General features: G+C 53.4%; 1 protein-coding gene across 1 annotated transcript in view; it reads right to left on the minus strand.

Moving 5' to 3' along the window:
• Window positions 1–4218: 4218 nt before the first annotated feature.
• The window catches only part of LTBP2 (latent transforming growth factor beta binding protein 2), a 101006-nt gene continuing 86776 nt past the window's right edge, over window positions 4219–18448 (minus strand). Inside the window, exons 22-39 of the mRNA XM_036251259.1 lie at window positions 15583–15702; window positions 14416–14538; window positions 14078–14203; window positions 13521–13646; window positions 12599–12721; window positions 12375–12500; window positions 11838–11960; window positions 11036–11167; window positions 10625–10750; window positions 9920–10063; window positions 8959–9150; window positions 8772–8855; window positions 7938–8066; window positions 7489–7626; window positions 7245–7412; window positions 6654–6935; window positions 5540–5689; window positions 4219–5079 (exon numbers count right to left, since the gene is read on the minus strand). Coding sequence (XP_036107152.1) covers window positions 4934–5079; window positions 5540–5689; window positions 6654–6935; window positions 7245–7412; window positions 7489–7626; window positions 7938–8066; window positions 8772–8855; window positions 8959–9150; window positions 9920–10063; window positions 10625–10750; window positions 11036–11167; window positions 11838–11960; window positions 12375–12500; window positions 12599–12721; window positions 13521–13646; window positions 14078–14203; window positions 14416–14538; window positions 15583–15702 — 2558 coding nt within the window. The 3' untranslated portion in view covers window positions 4219–4933. The remainder of the gene's footprint in view (window positions 5080–5539; window positions 5690–6653; window positions 6936–7244; window positions 7413–7488; window positions 7627–7937; window positions 8067–8771; window positions 8856–8958; window positions 9151–9919; window positions 10064–10624; window positions 10751–11035; window positions 11168–11837; window positions 11961–12374; window positions 12501–12598; window positions 12722–13520; window positions 13647–14077; window positions 14204–14415; window positions 14539–15582; window positions 15703–18448) is intronic.

Genomic DNA, 18448 nt, shown 5'->3' on the forward strand with positions numbered 1-18448 from the left:
AACCCTGGACACATGCCCTGACCAGGTCTTGAGCTGGTGACCTCTTGGTAGATGAGTTGACTGACACTCAACGACTGAGCCACACCAGTGGAGCTAGATGCTTACATTTTTTTCTCTCATTTTTAAAAATTGTCACCTGAGGATATTTTTACATGTATCTTCAGACAGAGTGAGAGAGAGAGAAAGAGAGAAACATCAATGTGAGAGAGACACATCAACTCATTGCCTCCCACATGACCCCAACCAGGGCCGGGGATAAACCGCAACCGAGGTATGTGCCCTTGTCTAGAATCGAACTTGGGATTCTGGTCTGCTGGCTGACGCTCTAACTACTGAGCCAAACTGGCCAGGGCTAGATGCTTACATTTTTAACATGGGAAAATCTAGGACTTAGAGAAAACAAACCTATCATGTGTAGACAATGTATACAAAGAGGAAAGAAGGGGACACTGAGAAACCTGAGTACATTTCTTAGCAGATTTTCATGGGATGAGGCAGAAACCAGTATGTCATGGAAGCGTCCCTGTGTAACTTTACTAAGACATTGAAAATTGCTGCCAGTACCTGGGCCTTAATAAGATTTTCAGCTTAGTCTAAGTCCTTTTATCCTCCTTAAAAAGAGATTTTGCTACATTTTAAGTGTTAAAAATATTCTGGAAGAATATTTGTGGGTTATTTATTGATTTGGTGGTTTTAAAACTCATAGTGAGCATAAGCATAAATAGTTTTAGTAGCTAAATAAACCACTGAATTGTAGTGGTCTATTAGGCAGGAACAGAGTCCCTTAGAATGCCTATATTGTAGGTACCTACTGTTAATCGAAAAAATGGAATTTTGTGCTTAGAAAGGATGGATTTAGGAGAAACCACCTTATTTCACACAAAGCTTTATGGGGGAACCTGAAGTAACAAGAAGTCTCCCTTGGAGGTGGTACAGAATTTTAAGAACACAGGGGAAATGGTAGCAGGAAGGTGATAATGGGCAGTTCAGAATAAACAGTAAGTAATGTAAAATAGGGTTAGGATCTTTTGCAGGCACTTTCTGACCAGATGCCTTCTTCCCAGCAGGCCACAGAAGTCAGCAGATAGTTTCCCAAATTTTGCATTTAGGAAAACTTAATACTCTCAATATCAGATGGAAGTTTTTTTTTTTTTTTTGGCCTCCCTTTACTTTCAAGGGGAGGTTATCAAGGCCCTGTTGCAGAATTGATTTAATTTAACTGTATATGCAAGCTAGTGAGTGCCTGGGGTAGCATGCCCTACCTTTGCTTTAGCAAAACGTAATAGTGTAGGGACCAAAGGCAGGGGAGCCCTGGATGTGCTTTATGTTGTGAATAGCTTTATGTTATTGGCTCCAAAGAGGGGCTTCTTGATCAACATCCAGAACTTACCTTGTGGTATGACACTTTAGTTATGTGTTTGATAGTGACTAGTGGTATGAATACGAGGTGTCCCACATACCCTTCCTTTCTTTCATGATTAGGAGGGAATAGGTTCGGAAGTAAGAGATTAGAAAGGACTACTAAGTGTCCAAGAAGAGACTCTTTTTTTTTTTTTTTCCTTCTTCTCAGAATGAGTTCAATTCTTTTGGCCTTTTGTTATAAAGCATTCTAGTGGAGGGTTGACATTTGGCAGGAACATCCTTTTTAGAGAGACGAACAGCACTGCTGGTCACGATGTAGCTCCTCTCCTTAAATTCTGGCTCCAAGCTGATATCACACAGCTTGCAGTGGGCAGGGCCTAACACCGTCCACTGCAACATTATGGTTTTGTGTGTTTGTCTCAAGCAGGAAACTTTTCCAGGTATCTAGGATTGGCATTTATGATTGCTTTTTAAAATCCCTGTCTACCATTTCTACACAGAAATGCCACAGGACTGCTTAAGGGAACTTTGCTTTAAGAAGATTTGAGCCCTGGCCGGTTTGGCTCAGCAGTTAAGAGTGTTGGCCTATGGACCAGAGAGTCCTGGGTTCGGTTCCTGCTAGGGGCATGTACCAAAAAAAGTTTTGAAGTAATTATAATCTGGCTTTAATTGTAAAATATAGTCAGGTAAATATATAAAGAGAAGGAACATTTAAATAGTCTATGGCCAGCAGCTGTATTTAAAAATATTTTATTTTTTGGAATAAGTAATACATATGGTACAAAATTCCAAGAGACACAAAAGAGGATACAATGAAAAGTGTCCCAGTCCTGCACCCATCCACCCTGTCATCCTCCCCACAAATTACCACTGTTTCTAAGAATTTAGTCCACAGGTATATAAACCCATAGACATAATATGAAATAATATTTGCACAAGAATATTTATTATAGCATTGTTTTTAATGGCAAAAGAAGGAAACAATGGAAATGTCCATCAGTAGGGGACTGATTAAATAAATTATGATTTATTCATTCAATGGAATAGTATACATTTATAAAATAGAATGAGACCATTCTTATGTGCAAGTATGTATTAACTAAAAAAAGTAAGTGTAGAACAGTATGCACAGTATGCTGTTTGTGTTTTTAGTACATGGAAATGTGTATATGCATGAAATATCTCTGGAAGGGCAAGCAGGAAGGCAAAGTTTGGAGGAGAGGCAACAGGAACAGCATTTAAGAAAGCACAGAAGACCGGCTGGTGTGGCTCAGTGGCTGAGCGTCAACCCATGCACCAAGAGGTCGCCGGTTCAATTCTGGTCAGGGCACGTGCCCAGGTTGTGGGCCCCACCCCCAGTTGGGGGCATGCAGGAGGTGGCCACTCGGTGTTCTCTCTCATCAATGTTTCTATCTCTCCCTCTCCTTTCCTCTCTCTCTCAAAAAAATCAACAAAGGAAAAAAAACCAAAGAAAGCGCAGTGCCAGCAGGGTATACTGAGGAATGGTAAGACGTTCTCTGAAGTGTGGGACGTAAGACAGAGTTAGCAGATATCTAATTCTTTCCCCTTAGACAAATAGCAGCATGTGTTACACTTTGTTACACAACCCTCCTTTTCCTCTTAATCTATTTTGGATATCTTATTAAGGCAGTTAGAGCCACCTTTTTCTGTTTAGGGCTCCATAGCAATTAATGGTTTCTAATCTTTTGCTATTACAAATAATGCTATAATAAATAACCTCTTACATATGTCATTTCACATTTGATGAGAATATAGCTGAAGATTAAATTCCTAGAAGCGGAGTTACCGATTCAAAGAGTAAGTGCTTTGATAATTTTGAGAGACATTTCCATATCCTCTTTAGATGTTGTATCAATTTATACTTCTGTCAGCTATGCATGTGAGTGCCTCTTTCCCCAGGTGCCTGCCAAGTGACAGTGTCTCAGTGTGCTTTTCTTAACTTGCTTTTCTTTTATTATGAATGAAGGTCAGAATATTTCCATTTCTAAGTTGGGAATAAAAATAGTAAATAGGATTGTTGGATGATTAAATGAAATTTGTGTATAGCACTCAACATTGCCTAGCACATAGCAAGCATTCAATAAGTTATGATGTGATGGCTGACAATCAGAGCAGCAGGTAGGACAGGACAGATTAAATTAAGAAAATAGTATTCATTTCCATGTCTCCAGGCACAGGGAGCCTTGCTCATTTACATTGCTGTTCATCAGAGGAATACAAAGTCTTTCCTTGTCTCAGAAGAGTCAAGAACCTTTTCCCATTGCAACCCAGTTGTAGGTTATTGGCAAAGCTGGTGAGGGGTAGGCACAGCCTCCTTCCTCTCTAACACTTAGACTTAGCCAACATTGTAAAGAAATTTGGTTTAGTGTGAAACAAAAACAGAAGAGCCCAGGTGTCCGTCTATTTATTCTACTGTGGTTCTAAATTCCCAGCTAGCCAAGGTTGGAGTGGGTCTCTACTTTAAACTCAGGAATGTCAACCAGCCATTTTATGCAGGGGAAGAGGGCGGAGGCTTCTGAGGAGAGGAAAAAACAGGACATCTGGCTTCCCTCAAAACAAGATTACACTGTATTTCACACGCTAGAAAATAGACCTCTTTATTTTCAGCACATCAAACTGGTGTCCACAAAAGGAGAGCCCAGGAGAAATGCGTTCCCTGGAAGAAGCGGTGTGTATTTAGTACAGGGCTCCCGAGACGGGCACCATGTCGTGGCAGCCCTTGTGCACAGGAGCGCCGCTGGGCACACTTTGAATATTTATTTACTCAAAGCTACTGAATATTTTCTTTAAACTTGTGTAAAGCCCTGGCTCCCCACCCCTTTTCGTTTTCTCAATTCCCCATATTTTTAATATTGTCTTCTTGCTTAGTCTCCTTGCTCCCCTTCATTTGTGTCTCTTACACTCAGCAAGCTAGGATCAGTCTTGCTTCTCTGACATGAGGGGACCTTCTGTCCCTCCCCGGGGCCACAGAAGTGGCTACAGGATGATGTGGCAAAATCTGGTCCAGACCAGACTGGCTAAGTGGCAGTGATGGTTCTTGGGAGGAGGCACTGGAGTCACTCCCCAAACTTCCTTCAATCCTTTTTTGCTCCATAGATTCTCAAGTACCATCCCAGATCAAATGTAGCCTCTGACCCAGTTTTGGAATCAGGATGATATGTGGATCGCAGCTGGGAAAGGGTGTCTGCAGCGTGAGGCCGAAGGACCTTGCATGTTTGCACAACTTGAGGGGGAGAATGAGGGCCATCCTTTAAGCATCTCGCAGCAAGGCCAGGACAGATGGCGGACTGGGCCTCATGGCCAGTGGCTGAAGCATCAAAGCATTTGGTGGTGTTTGAGCCAAGCAAGGGCATGGTGGCACGGAGGTAATGACAAGCTCACAGCCAGAGCCTAAGCCGGGAGAGATGAAAAGCAGGTAAGGCTGGCTGGGAGTGGGGCTGCAGGGCCTCCTGCCCGATGTCTTCATGGTGTCTTCCCAGCGAGGAAAGCGCCCTCGAGGTCCCCGCCTGAAGCTCATTTCCAGGTAGCTGTCCATACTGACCCCTCGCTGCTACTCTTTGGCAGTGCAGCGGGGGGGCCCTGCCTCGGCCACATAACCTGGGGAGCAGTGGCAGCGGAAGGAGCCCTCCGTGTTCTCGCAGTGACCATGGGCACAGAGCGCAGCAGGCCCGTTCAAGTCTTCACATTCATTCACATCTAAGAGGAAGGAAAGCAGGAGAGAGCTGGCGGGAGCCCAAGGGCCTCTGGCCTGTTGCTTCTGGCCCTCTCTGGTCACTAAGCCCTGGCTCTGTCCTGCAGTGGGGTCCCAGGAATGGCAGCCAGAGGCTGAAGTCACTTCCCCAACCTAAGCAACTCCAGGACACAAAACAGGTGGTAGGTAGTGAGCCCAAACTGTGCCCATACCCTGTTCCTGCCTTTCTTCCGTCTAGGCACCCCCAAGGAAAGGGCTTTCTAAACACAGCATTCGCCCTTCTGGGGTGCTTTCTCTCCACCTGCCCTGGGCCGGGGCGGCTCGCTAGGGGCCGCAGTGGATTCTCCAGCGATTCTAAGTTTAGTTGTGTGTCCCTAAAGCGAACAAGGGGCCAGTTTGACTTTCCGGCACGGAGCCATGAGGGCCAGTCTGCATCCCGGGCGTTGACGCTCTGATTCCACTTACCCACACAGGCCATGTGGGCCATGTCCAGCTGGAAGCCCTCGAAGCAGTCGCAGGTGTAGCCCTCGCGCACGCGCACACAGCGGCCGTTCTCACAGCCGTTCAGGATGCCGCACTCCTCTGCCTGGAGCCCCTCGAAGCCAGCCTGGGGTTCTGGTGGCACGTCAGGGAGAAGGAAGCTGAGGCCTGGACCCAACCCCCACCCTCACCCTCCACTACAAAGGGTTGCCCCTGCCGAATCCCTGGGGTGGGGGTCACAAAACTCTCATGAAAGATGCTAAAACAAAAGGCAATAATAAGAGTCATTTTAGGTGGGGTAGACATTTAAATGAGGCCTCCAAGAAGGTAGGGATTCACAGCTTTCACAACACCAGGGTTCCTGGGCAGTGGTCTATATAGTTCTGGTCTTGTTGTGGTTGGTGGGAGGGTATTTTGTTAAAAACTTTACTTTTGTTTTTCCTGCTGGGAGGGGACGGCAACAAAAGTGGATTACCCTCACTCAACAGGAAGCAAAACTACCAGGTGTGCCTAACCCTCTCCTCTCTCTGAGCAGCTTCCCACCCCTGGAAAGACCCCGCCCGAATCTCAGCGCAGTCGTGAGCAGCTGGGTCAAGTGGCGGTGTCTGTGGCCGGTACACTGCAGAGGTGCCAGGCCTGACCTCATTGGAATCCCAATCCTGAGGGCTGGGGTCACTGCCACTTACAAACCAAGTCGCCACAGCAGGCCTTTACAGTGATTAGAAATCCTGAATTAATACTTCAGGCCACAGGTTTGAACTTGTGGGGAGGTGGCACCCGGGGGGAGAGGGAGGGAAAGGGACTGCATGGAGTGCACCTGCTTTCTCCGCCCGCCCCGCCCCCTCAACCTCCTCCCACAGGAGCTTTGGAGGGCGGGATGGCAGTGGTGTCCTGTCCCCGTGTCCCCTGTGCTAGTTTACCCAAGGGAGCTGTAAGCGTCCGACTTGTGATTTGGAGTTGTCCCTGAGTGACCCGAGACGGGCTTGGTGCACCTTTCCCTTCCCTGTCCTCACCCTGCTGGCAGCGATTCGCAGGGGAGGGGATGGAAGTGAAACAACTTTGCTGCCCACCTCTTCCCAGTGTTTGCAGCAACACAGACCTGGCTGGCTGGCCACATAGTGGGGCTGGAGTTCTGAGGGCTGCAGGGGAGACTCAAGGCCTGGTGTGTGGTCCCCTGGGTGGCTGGCTGTGTTGGGGAAGGGCGGCTCAGGAGTGGCGTCCTCAGGGCCCAGGTAGTTGTAGAAGGGGGCCCCATCTGGGCCATAAAGGCTGTAATGCAGGTCCTCGGGCCCGGGGCCGTACTCATAGCCTGGTCGGAAGTGGACCCCGGCCTCTCGCTCTGCTTCAATCCGGGCCACGTTGCACAGCTGGGCATAGACCTCTGTCGGGGGAGGGAGAGAGGAAGCTGGACCCAGCTCCTGGTAGCGACAGTCTGGTGTGCTAGCCCTGGCTCCCTGCCCCGGGGTGGGAGCATGCCAGGACTGGTGCCCTCCGAGAGTTCCTGGCCGCGCTCTTCTCCCCACCTCACCCCACCGCCTGCCCTACTTTATCACCAAACAACAGGCACTGAAGACAGGGCCTCTACTCTGGTTCCCCTACTCCTTTCTAAATCCCTCCTTCCAAGGTAAGGGCCCAGCCGGGCTCTGCAGGTATCTCCCCTCCCTCTGTACAGGCACAGGCCCCCCCTCACCAGAGCTCCTGGGGGGGCACAGAGCACACTGCTGGCTCCAGGCCTCGCCATCCTGGCAGCAGCATTCCGTGTAGGTGGTACGACGCCCGTGTAGGGGTTGGCTGCACACATAATTGGTGACCGTTTTCCAGCAGATGTCCATGTGGATGTCGTGGTCAGGCAGGTCCTCTGGCAGCAGACACAGAGGCATGTGAGTGCCCAGCCCAGGTCCACGCCCTCGCTGCCCCCCGCCAGGCCCACTGACCCATGCTGCTGGTGCTGTTCAGGCAGCGCTGCTGGCTGAAGTCCAGGGTGAGGGGTGGGCTGCAGAAGCAGTGGAAAGAGCCCTCCGTGTTCACACACTCGCCATTCTCACAGGCCTTGTCCTGGCACTCGTCGTGATCTGTGGTGGCAGGAAGACAGGGACGTGTGGGGCAGTGCCAAGGCAGCTTGCCCACCAACCACCTTCATGAAAAGGGGTTTCTTGTAACTGGTAATGAAGAGGTAGCACCCTTCTTCCCCCTCCCCTCCCCAGGGATACTTTCCCACAGGTCCCCACATCAACCCCTGACATCCCCACAGCTCCCCTCACCTCAGCCCTGCCTGCCACAGCTGGCAGCTCCCTGACAGGGGGACTCCCAGAAAGAAAGGGGCCATCGGCAGGGCTGGGCGAGCATTCAGCTGGGGGCCCGGGGCGGGGGAGTGTGTCCTCACCCTCACACTTCCTGCGGGCGGCGTCGTAGTGGTAGCCAGGATTGCACAGGCAGATGTAGCCAGGAACCGTGTTGAGGCACCGGCCGTTCTGGCAGAGGCCAGGCCCGAACATCACACATTCATCAGCATCTGTGGAGGGCAGAGCCGAGGTGAGGGGGGCCAGCAGCAGCGCGAAGCAGAACCTGAGGCTCGGGGCTCCAAAGCCACACTTGCTGGGTTTGAATCCTGGCCCTGCTACTTGCTGGCTGGGTGACTTCGGGCGACTTGCTTAAGTTCTTGCCTCAGTTTCCTACCTAAAACAGTGTAGATAGGACTGACTAACCTTTTACACTTGTTATGAGGCTTAAAAGATTAATGCATGTAAGGTGCTTAAAATAGTGCTTGGCACATAGCAAGCACGGAAAGAAACCTACTTCATTTTCTGTTGTTTCCTTCTCCAGCTCTAGGATTAGGCACTCACACCTGAACTACCCATTGGAGTAGGGGTTCCCCAAAGGTGCTGGCTTTGTGAGTGGGCCCGGGGGCAAGCCGCTGCCTCGCCCGCACAGCACTGCCGCTCTCCCTGCGCCTGGGGCTGCGTTAGTCCTCGAGTCCAGTTTGCCCCTGCGGGGTCAGCCCCGGGAAGCTGGGGTTGTATGGACATTCCCGGAGGAGCTCCGGTCAGGACTTCCAGCCTACACTCTGCAGGTCATCGCCCTAGGACAGGAATGATGACACTGACCTGGGACCCTGGGCCTGCACGCCGTGCGGAGCTTCCTTGGGATCTCCTGGAGGACCAGGCTGGGCTAACTCAGGTGAGTGGAGTTTGAGGAGCAGGATGTATAGGGAGGTTACCTGTGTACGTGGTCTGTCCAAACATCCAGGCTCCTTCCACAGGGATGTAGCCTTTACCACTAGGGCAGATCTCGCTGAATTCCACTGTAGGAGGCATCCAAACTCAGAGAGAGGCGGGCTCTGCCCCCCTTCTCTGTTACCCTGCAGAGCTGACCCAGAGAGGATTTAGGACCGTTGGGAGCCTTACCTGAGTCCTCGGTTGGGCAGAGGTCACAGGTGTCTCCCCAGCTGGCGCCCTGGGTGCAGCAGCACTCAGCCTGCGTGGTATTCCGGCCCAGCAGGCTGGAGCAGGGTGGCTGGCCCTCGTGCCCAGAGTAGCATGCCATGCGGACAGGGCCTGAGAGGCGGTCCCCTGGCGGGGCCTTGGAGATGCTCTGACCTATGGGTGATAGATGCCCCTTATGACTGTCTGCTCATAGCCCTCTGGGACGCCCTAGCCTTTACAAATTTAACATTCACATACCCCTTTACAGTGTACAAAATGCTTTTACCCATGTTATCTCACTTGATGCTCTCAACCAGTCTATGCAGTGGGCATTCTTACCATCAGCTCCTTTTTACAGACAAGCAGCTGAGACTCGGGGAAGCTAGGTGACTCGCCATAAACCCCAGCTATTAAATGGCATAGCAGGGGGTTGACCCCAGTTCCTAGAGTGTCAAAGCCCTTGCTCTCTCCAGTATACCACTCTGCTTTCCACCACTACAGTGGGGTGCCCTCAGTCATAGGGCAGCCCTCTGCCCATTCCTCTGCTTCACACTGTACCCCATTCCCTCCCATCCTTTTCCCCAATCAGAGAAGGCCAGCTGAGTCCCAGTCCTAGTCCAGCCTGGGGTGAGAGGCAGAAGCAGCGCTGGGGTGGGTGGAGAGAGGAGAGCCCAGCTTAGCTCTGCTTCCAGTCCTCCCTCACCCAGAGCTTTTCCTGGGGTTGGACTGAGGGTCCCTCTAAGGTTCAACCTGAGATCCCTAGGGCCTGGAGCAGACACCCCCTCTTGTCTTGACATTTGCTGCACTCTCAGACTCCTTGCCCCTCCGCACTCCATTCCGAAGCTGCGCCCCTGCCCATACCGCCCCAGTCTGGGCCCAGCGCCCCCTCAGGAGCTGGAGAGAGGTGGTGCTCCCAGCGGGGTGGCGTATGGAGCGTGCTCACCTCCAGCCATCCGCGGGCGGCAGTGCCCCTCCTGCGCATCGTACTCCTCCAGGTCGCTGGCACAGAGGCACAGGAAGGAGCCCTCCACATTCTCACAGAGTGCCGCCCCACACACTGCCAGCATGAGCTCACACTCGTTCACGTCTATCAGGTATGAGGACAGGCTCATGGGCGGAGAAGAGGCAGCCATGCCCTCTGCCCCTGCCTCCAGCCTTGGGTCATCCCCTCAAAGGAAAGAGGCTGGGTCTTGGGGGAAGAGCAGAAGTGGGTAGGAGCTAGCAGGAAGGAGGAACAAATGAATAGAGGGCATGGGAAGAGAGAGAGAAGAAGGGTGGCAGACAAGGGTCACTGAATGGACAAAAGAAGGTTCCTCCCTCTGCACATTCTCTGAAGAACGTGCCTCTCGAGACCCTGAGGTCTCTGGAGAAGGGTGGCGCCTGCATGTGCCTGCTCCCCCTGCTGGTAGAATGTGGCCACACTTCCCTGATCAACCCGGCCAAGGTGCCAGCTCTAGGGTATAGCTGGCATCTCCCTTCCTTGCCCACTCTATGAGGACCCATTATGGAGCCGTGTGACCATGAACATTTTGGGAGGAGGGCCCTAGGGCCTCTATCCAGCACAGCCAAGATCTGGGGAAATGGAATAAGGGGCCCATGAGCCTCCCCTTCCGGGGCCCAGAGCCCAGCTAGCCCGCAGGCTTCTCACCAACGCAGTCCCAGCCGGAGGACGAGGTCTGGAAGCCTTGGTCACAGAGGCAGCGGAAGGAGCCCTCCGTGTTGTCGCAGAAGCCATGGTTCCCACACACGGTGTCGTTGGCACACTCGTCTATGTCTGTGGGACATTGGAGATTAGAGGGTGGGTGTGCTCTCACTCTATTCGCTGGGAATACTTATTTACTTGGTCTGTTAACACCAAGATCTGTGAAAAGTAACTTCTAAACACAGGACAGGAAAACTCTAACATTCCTCTTCAGTTTTTGTGCAAGCCTGCTATATGGAAAATATGCAAACTTTCAAACAGCTGCCAAAAGAATGTCCTCAGGACAAAGTAGTTTCTAGCTGGATACATGAGAAATAGGTGTCTCAGCCCTCCCGCCTCTGACAGCCCCCTACTCACCAATGCAGTCTCCAGTGGGGGCCATGTGGAAGCCAGGCTGGCAGCCCAGGACACAGCGGTAGGAGCCAGGGCTATTCTCACACCTCCAGGCCCCACACACTGGGTTTCTGTAGTCCTCACACTCGTCGATATCTGTCCCCAGAGCCGTGAGAGGAGACAGAAGTGTCCAGGTCACTGCTCTGGCCCCACCTCTCCAGCATTACAAGGTCATGCCCCGCAACCTCTGGGGTCCTTGATCTGTTCCAAATTACTGTGATCATGAAGTTCAGGGTCATTTCCCCTGACCCAGCAGGGACGAACATCTAAAAGAGAGCTCGATGCTATTTAGGAAAGTGCCCAGTGAGCTCTTAGCCTCCTTTCCCCCTCCCCCTGCTCCCTATAGCAGAGCACTTTATACTTCTCTGTATATAAAACCTTCACCAAAGTGTATTACAGAGAGTTGTCTTCATATCTGTCCCCCTTGTTCAATTTCAAGATTGCTCGTAACTGTCTATTTGTCCTAGCGAAAGGCATTGAACCTAGCAGGTGTTTAATGAATGTCTATTGAACCAGTTTGGCTTTAAAAACTAGATCGTGTGCTCTGCTAGCACAAGGATATGCTTGTTTTCATTGTGTCATCCTTGCACAGGCCCTGAGTCAGCAGAGGCTCAATAGATGCATTATCCACTGGGCGATTAATGTGTGGAAAGGGCTCTGCTTCCCGGAAGCTGCAGTTCCTGGTCCCAGGGAGCTGAGGACCTGGCAGGGGTGGAGGTGGGCAGACGTGGGCAGGGCCCTGTTCGTTCCCCCTTGAAATCCTTACCCACACACTCCCCGCTCTCGGGGGCGGGCTGGAAGCCAGTCTCGCACACACAGTCGAAGGAGCCCTCGGTGTTGACACAGTGCCCTCCCAGACACTGGTCTGTGACTGCACACTCGTCCACATCTAAAACAGGGACACGTGTCAGCAGACCCAGCCAGGGGTCCCTAGGGCCCTGGGCGGCTTCCTGTTGGCCCTAAGTAGCCCATAGGAGGGCCAGGGTGCGGCTCATGGTAGGAAAGGGCTAAAGATCAGAGAAGAATTCAGAGCTGGAAGGCAGAGGCCAGGCTGGGGGAGGAGCCCTGGAACTGAGCTGTCAAGGGGAGAAGGTGACACTCAAAGAGTTTGGAGGGCGCGTGCCTGCTGTTGACATCGTAAGAGCCCTGGTGAAAGCCCCTCCCTGACACTTGGCCCCCTCTCCTTCCAGTCAGCTTCCCATCCTCCCATCCCTGCGTGGGGCCAGGAGCATTCTGCCTCAGTACTCTAGCTATAGCCTCTGGCGCCCCCTGCTGCTGACAAGTGGTCAAGTTGGCTTCTCACCCTGGCAGCTGGTGCCTCCCTCTGCGCTAACAAAGCCGGGTGCACAGAGACAGAAGAAGGACCCATAGCTGTTGAGGCACTCGCCACGGGGTGCGCAGTACTCCTCTCCCACGCACTCGTCTACATCTGCAGGGAGAAGACAGGCAGTGGTATCTCCTGGGGATGTTCCCACCTCCCCAGGCGCTCCCTGCCCCAGCCCCTGTGGGGTGACCTGAGCCGCTCACCCTCGCAGGCAGTGCCGTTGGCCAGCTGGAAGCCCAGAGAACAGAGGCACCGGTAGGAGCCAGCTGTGTTCGTGCACTCGCCTCCCAGGCAGTTGCTCTGGAGGTCTTCACACTCGTCCACATCTGCAGGGTCACACGGGAGGAAGGAAGCCGGGAGCAGCACCTCCCAAGGACAGGAACCAGTGAGGAGGTTTCCAGAGGGCCTGTCACCTGCCTGAGGAGTCTGGCCCCGCTGAGGAATCATCCCCTTATAAAGCAGCACAGCTTGGAGAAGCTGGTAAGGGAGCCTTCGGGGAGCAGATGACTGAAGCTCCCTCCACTTCTGCCCCCACCCAGCAGGCTCCCCTGCCTCTTGGTTGGGCCTCTCCAGCTGCCCAGACAATGCCCACCGTGGGGACACTTGGCCGCTCTCAGCAGCCCTGGCCTAGGATGGCCAAACCCCACTGCCCTGATGGCCGAGACGGCTTAGATTTTACCGAGAAGCAACAAGGAAACCAATGAGAGCTAAACCAAGGAAACAGATACCCAGAACCTGAGAAGATAACAGAAACTAGATTCTTCAAGTTGGCCTACTGATTTCCCGGTACAGGCCAGCGCTTTCCAAAATATGGTTCCAACACCCACCCTTATGAGGAATCCTTGAGAGCTTGTTAGAAAACAGATCCCAAGCCCCACCCCCAGGTTAATTTAGCACATCTGGGCCGAGGCCCAGGGAGCCACATGCCCCCAGCGGTGCTGCTGCACACTGAAGCTTGTGATCCAGGGGCTCGTGGCCCAGACCCAGACCTGCAGGGACCCACAGCTAGCCTGCCATCCGAGGTGGAGGGAGGGTCCCTGGTCTGGGAACCGCTGCTGTGTCCTGGCTACTCCTTTCTCTAAGGGTGATGGGTTGGTCTCCCTCATCTGCCGCAGGGGCTCTTACCTTCACAGGTGTGGCCCTGGGGGCTGGGCCGGTAGCCCTGGTCACAGTCCCTGCAGGAGAAGGAGCCGGCAGTGTTGGTGCAGACTCCTGAGGGGCAGGCTCCCGGAAAGGTGCACTCATCTAGGTCTGGGGCAGACAGCGGCGGTCACCGGGGGGCTGGGGAGGGCTCCCTCGACCTGGTCAGACAGGAACCTCCCACACCTTGGCCTCACGCTCTGAGCTTGTAGGACTCTCCAGGCTCTGGGGAAGGGCAGCCCTGGCTGTGGACCTCTAGGGCAACCCCAGCACCCTCTCCCCAGAATGCTCCGGGGCAACTCTACTGTAAGCCTCCCTCTTGTCTCTGGCTCCTCTTTCCTCCTGTCCTCACCTCTAAATTTGGGACTTATGATAAAAGAAGCTCTCAAAGGGGCCAAGTCCATGTGTACGGTCCTCTAGCCTAGCCTGGAGACCCTCAGCATTAGCCCAAAGCTAGGGGACAAATGGAATATTCTTTGGGAGGTAAGAGGGCCTATATTATATTCTTGGTCTCTCTCTGCCAGCCCCCTCCCCAGGGTTACCTTCACAGGCAGTGCCGTCTTCATTCACCCAGTACCCACTCTCGCAGGCTGAGCAGGCAAAGGAGCCCTCGGTGTTGAGGCAGAGGCCAGTGGGGCACGAGGCCCGGCTGGCACACTCGTTGACATCTGAAACAGGCCATTGAGTTCTGTGTGGGACTCTGCAGGACAGACATGCCAGGACAGCAGAGACTGACGGGGGGCGGGGGGGAGGATGGGCCTAGGCAGCCGTGTTGGGCAGCATGCGGGATGCGGGACCAGGGTGGATTAGGGGTGTGTGTGCGGAGAAAAGGACCTGCAGACGGTTTGCTGTGGAGGAAGCTGCTTCCGCATCTCTGTACCTTGGCAGCTCTTCTCATCTGAGGTGACCTCGTAGCCCTGCTCACAAGAACATCTAAAGGAGCCCTCCAGGTTGTTGCACCTTCCATGGGCACAGACGCCGGGGGTCAGACACTCATTCACATCTGTGGGAGAGAAGTCCAGGAGAGCGAGCTGGCCTCCTCCCCACACAGCCCCCGTTGTCAAGCTTAGAGCATCTCCATTATGAGACCAAGGAATCGCCGGCCATTCGGAGGACCCACAGGCCACCCTGGGAAGGCCATGAGGTCATTCCTGCTCCCAGCCCCACTCACTCAGGCAGGACAGAAAGCCCTTCCCCAGGGAGCTCACTCCATCTCTACCTAGTAACTCCGAGAACCCTGTATAGGTCCCTTATCCCTGGGGCCTGGAGTGAAGTGTCTAAGGCCCTTGACTCACCTTACAGTGGTCCTGAACCTCTCTGGCTTCCCACCTGCCAACCAACCTGATGTGAGCTCATGTTCACAGCCTCACAACCAGCTTCAGTAGGTGAGTGGGCATGCAAAGAAAAGGCCAAGCTATGCTTGGGTGGCTGAAGGGCAGTGTCAAGGGCCTGGGAAGTGTCTGCCCCTCCAGAGCCTCAAAGCATCTATTCACAACTCAGTCCCTCCTGGCATTCGGAACCCCAGGCCCTTCTTCCTGCGGGGGCTGTGGGGAAAGAACATTCCTCCTACAGCTGACGTGCAGCCCCTCCGGAGGGAGAGGAGCACCCACTGCTCAGTTAGACCTTGCTGTTAAGATGCTGCTGTAGGGATGCAGAGGGGCGGAAGACCCCTCCCCCATGAAACCACAGCAGGGCCTGGCTGCTGGCTCATAACACGAGACTCAGCCTCTTCCTAAGACACCTGGCCCGTCCCTCTACCCAGGATCCAGCCACAGAGGCTTCTGGGACCTTGGGCTACAGTTCCTGCTCGGGATATGACCAAGGAGCCAAAGGAGCCCCCGCCCCAGCTGATTCAGAGAGCAGAGCATCGGTAACGGAAGCACACTCATCTCATGCCCAATGCCGTCTGGGAACCCAGCTGGCTCATGAGGGACAATGGCCTCCAAACCACTTCCCTCTGCCCGCCTCTTTCTCTCCCTGTGTGTGGGCTCAGCCAGAGGTCCCAAGGCCCATCGGTCCTCCCAGGACCTTGGCAAGCAGCCCTCACCTACGCAGCTCCCGCTCTGGCCCCTGTAGCCCTCCTCGCAGGCCAGGCAAGTGTAGGAGCCGGGGGAGTTGACACATCTCCCATCAGGGCAGGTGCCAGGGTGACGGCATTCGTCGATATCTGCAAAACAACAGCCCCTCCCTTGGTCACCCCTGGGCTTCACAGCACACGGGTAGGTCTGTGAGCAGGCAGTCCTTACCCTGCCCTTGACTGGGGAGAGGGAGGAATGTCAGTTTGGCACAGATGGACGGAAAGTAGGAAAAAGTGAGTGGTGTCCTCTGTTCCCAAGCCCACCTCCCACCCACTGTCCTGGACCGAGAGAGAGGGAAGGGAGATTCCCTGGGCGGGTGCGAGGCGCTGTGGTTACTACTGGCGGTGGGAGGGTGAGAGCCCTGCCTCTTGAGCCGGACTGTTGGAAATGGCCTTCCTGTTTCCTTTGGTGAACTCTCGTTTTTCACATGTGGTGGCAATTACTGGGATCGTATGTGCCTGGCACAGTAGGCCCCAGAAGAGATCACCAGCGAGGTGATGAAGGCAAAATAGGCTTCCTGTACCAGAAAATGAGCACTGAACAGGACACCCCGTCTTGGATGTGACCAAGACCAGCCCCGAGGCTGATGCAGAGCTAAGGATGGATACTGGCAGGGTTTCTCTGCTGGAGAGAAGGCTTTTCTTCCACCCAAGGACCATGTAGGGCTCCCAGCACCCACCCTGGTGAGATCCAGGGAAGTCAGCCAGAAAGGATGAGCTTGAGCACCAACCAGACAAGCAGGGGCAGGGGACTCAGGAGGGAGAAGAGCCACAGTCCTGGGAGAGTGACAACAAGGGAGGATGGAGATCTTGCTCCCAGGAATTGCACACAGGGTTCTTCCCAATGTGACCTGGCATCTTGGGAAGCACATATCCACGGCTCCAGGGGAGCTGGCTGAGTTAGGAAGCTCGCAGCCCAGGGAGAGAACTCTGGGTAGGAGAACACTACACTCCTCCAGCCCAGAGTCAAGGCTCCCGGCCATGACACACAGGTTAACTGAGCTCCAGAGGAAACACAGGGTTAATTCTTCATTAATGGGTCACTGTCATTGTCTTGGAGGAAGTCTACCTGCTTATGAAGATTCAGAGGCTCTACCGCTCAGCCCCATGGAGGGAATGCAGGAGGCAAGGCTAAGGGTCAGAACACAGGCTTTCTGCCAAGGGACTAAAGCCAGAAGATGTTGTTATAGAACAGGACGTGGGCTCTGCAGTGGAGGGTGAAAATGAGTCTGCCCCAAGGTTGTTTGGCCCGCAGGAGACAGGACACGCCAAAGCCTTCTGTTCTAAGGACCTGGAGCCCTCTCAAGACCAAAATTTCACCCTGAGGGTCCAGGAGAAGAGGAAGACATTCAAAGGGCAGGTGGTTAGTCAGGTGGGTGTCTGCAAGGAGATACTTGGAGCTCCTGGGTAATCTTGGGGACACTGAGATAAGGCTCATCTCTGGAAAGAGAGCAGATAAGAGCCCCTAGTTGGGTGTGGTGACACCAAGCTAAACTATTTTAAAGGTTTCTGTAAAGACAGAGATGGAGAGAACGAGACGGAGGAAATGAAGGATCTAAGACCACCACTTCGGCCACCCAGAGACAGCAGCCAGCACCATGGCCTGCTGGCCTCGGCCATGGTACTGGAAGGAGGCTGGGCAAAGCCATTGGGAACGATGCCTGCTTCAGGAAGGCAAGACTTCGGGGATGAAGAGAAGGACGACAAGGAGGCAAGGATCTTTCTCTAAGACCACACTGAGAAAAAAGGAAGTCTTTGGACCTCGCCTGCAGGGATCAGGCAGTGTGGGAAGGAGAATAGATTTGCCAGGAGCAAAATCCGCTGAGGTCTGTCCTGTCCCAAATTATCTGGGCACATCTGCGGAGGTGGTGCACGGAGTGTCTTATGCTGGGCATTAGAAGACTCGTGGTTCTAATGCTGTTCTCTAGATAACCCAGCTCTTTCTGGCCATGCTGGGCTTGTGCCTGCCTCCTGGTCCCTTACGGCTGGATGGGGCCAGGGGACTAGGTGTGTGTGATTTATGGACCAAAGCATTTAATTGTGTGCAGCAATGCAGAATGCTCTACCTTTCTTCCATGGAGACTGGCCACATTCCTTAGCCTGGTTCTAGAGCTAGGACACATGGGGCAGGACACCCAGCTGACCCATGGTGGACATGTGGCATTGGTCAGATATAAAGTTTGCTGTGTTCTGGGAGCATTTGAGAGCTTGCTCCCAGCACATGTCATCAGTTTGGCTCAAATAAACTCATAACAACTAAAAATAAAAGTTTGCTGTGTTTGAGTCACTAAGATTGGGCTGTTTGTTAGTGCAATGTAACCTAGTCTATCCTGGGAGGCCCCTGCTGCCGGCCTTCCTCAGAGCCCCAGCCAACGATTGTCATACAATGATCACACGTGAGAGGCCTGTCAGCAAGTGGGGTGTGGGGGGGGGGGGCGGGCAGAAGGGCAAAGCAGCCCTCAGTCTCCACTTGAGCTAGGGGAGGCCTCTTCTAAACGGGAGCCATTCACCAACCAATCAAACGGAACCAGATAAAGATTCTGCATGAAGTGGCTGCCACACCTAACCAGACCCTGTTCAAGGCACTGGCTCTGTGTCTCCAGATTTAGTGAGGCTGTTCCGTTAACCCTTTGGTGCCTGGAGTGGAGCCGGATTTCTCTGCCTCGTCTAGGGTTTGAATTTTAATCTAAGATTGTGGTATGTCTGGGCAGGTTTCACCCTGGTCATGCAGGTGGGAGCTGTCATTCTTACTTATTGTTCTATTCCTAGCCCATGGCTGGGACACAGTTGGCACTTATTGTTTGTGGATCAAACAGTAAGACCAAGTGACTAAAAC

This window comes from Molossus molossus, unplaced genomic scaffold (assembly GCF_014108415.1).
Source record: "Molossus molossus isolate mMolMol1 unplaced genomic scaffold, mMolMol1.p scaffold_m16_p_1, whole genome shotgun sequence".
NCBI lineage: Eukaryota > Metazoa > Chordata > Mammalia > Chiroptera > Molossidae > Molossus > Molossus molossus.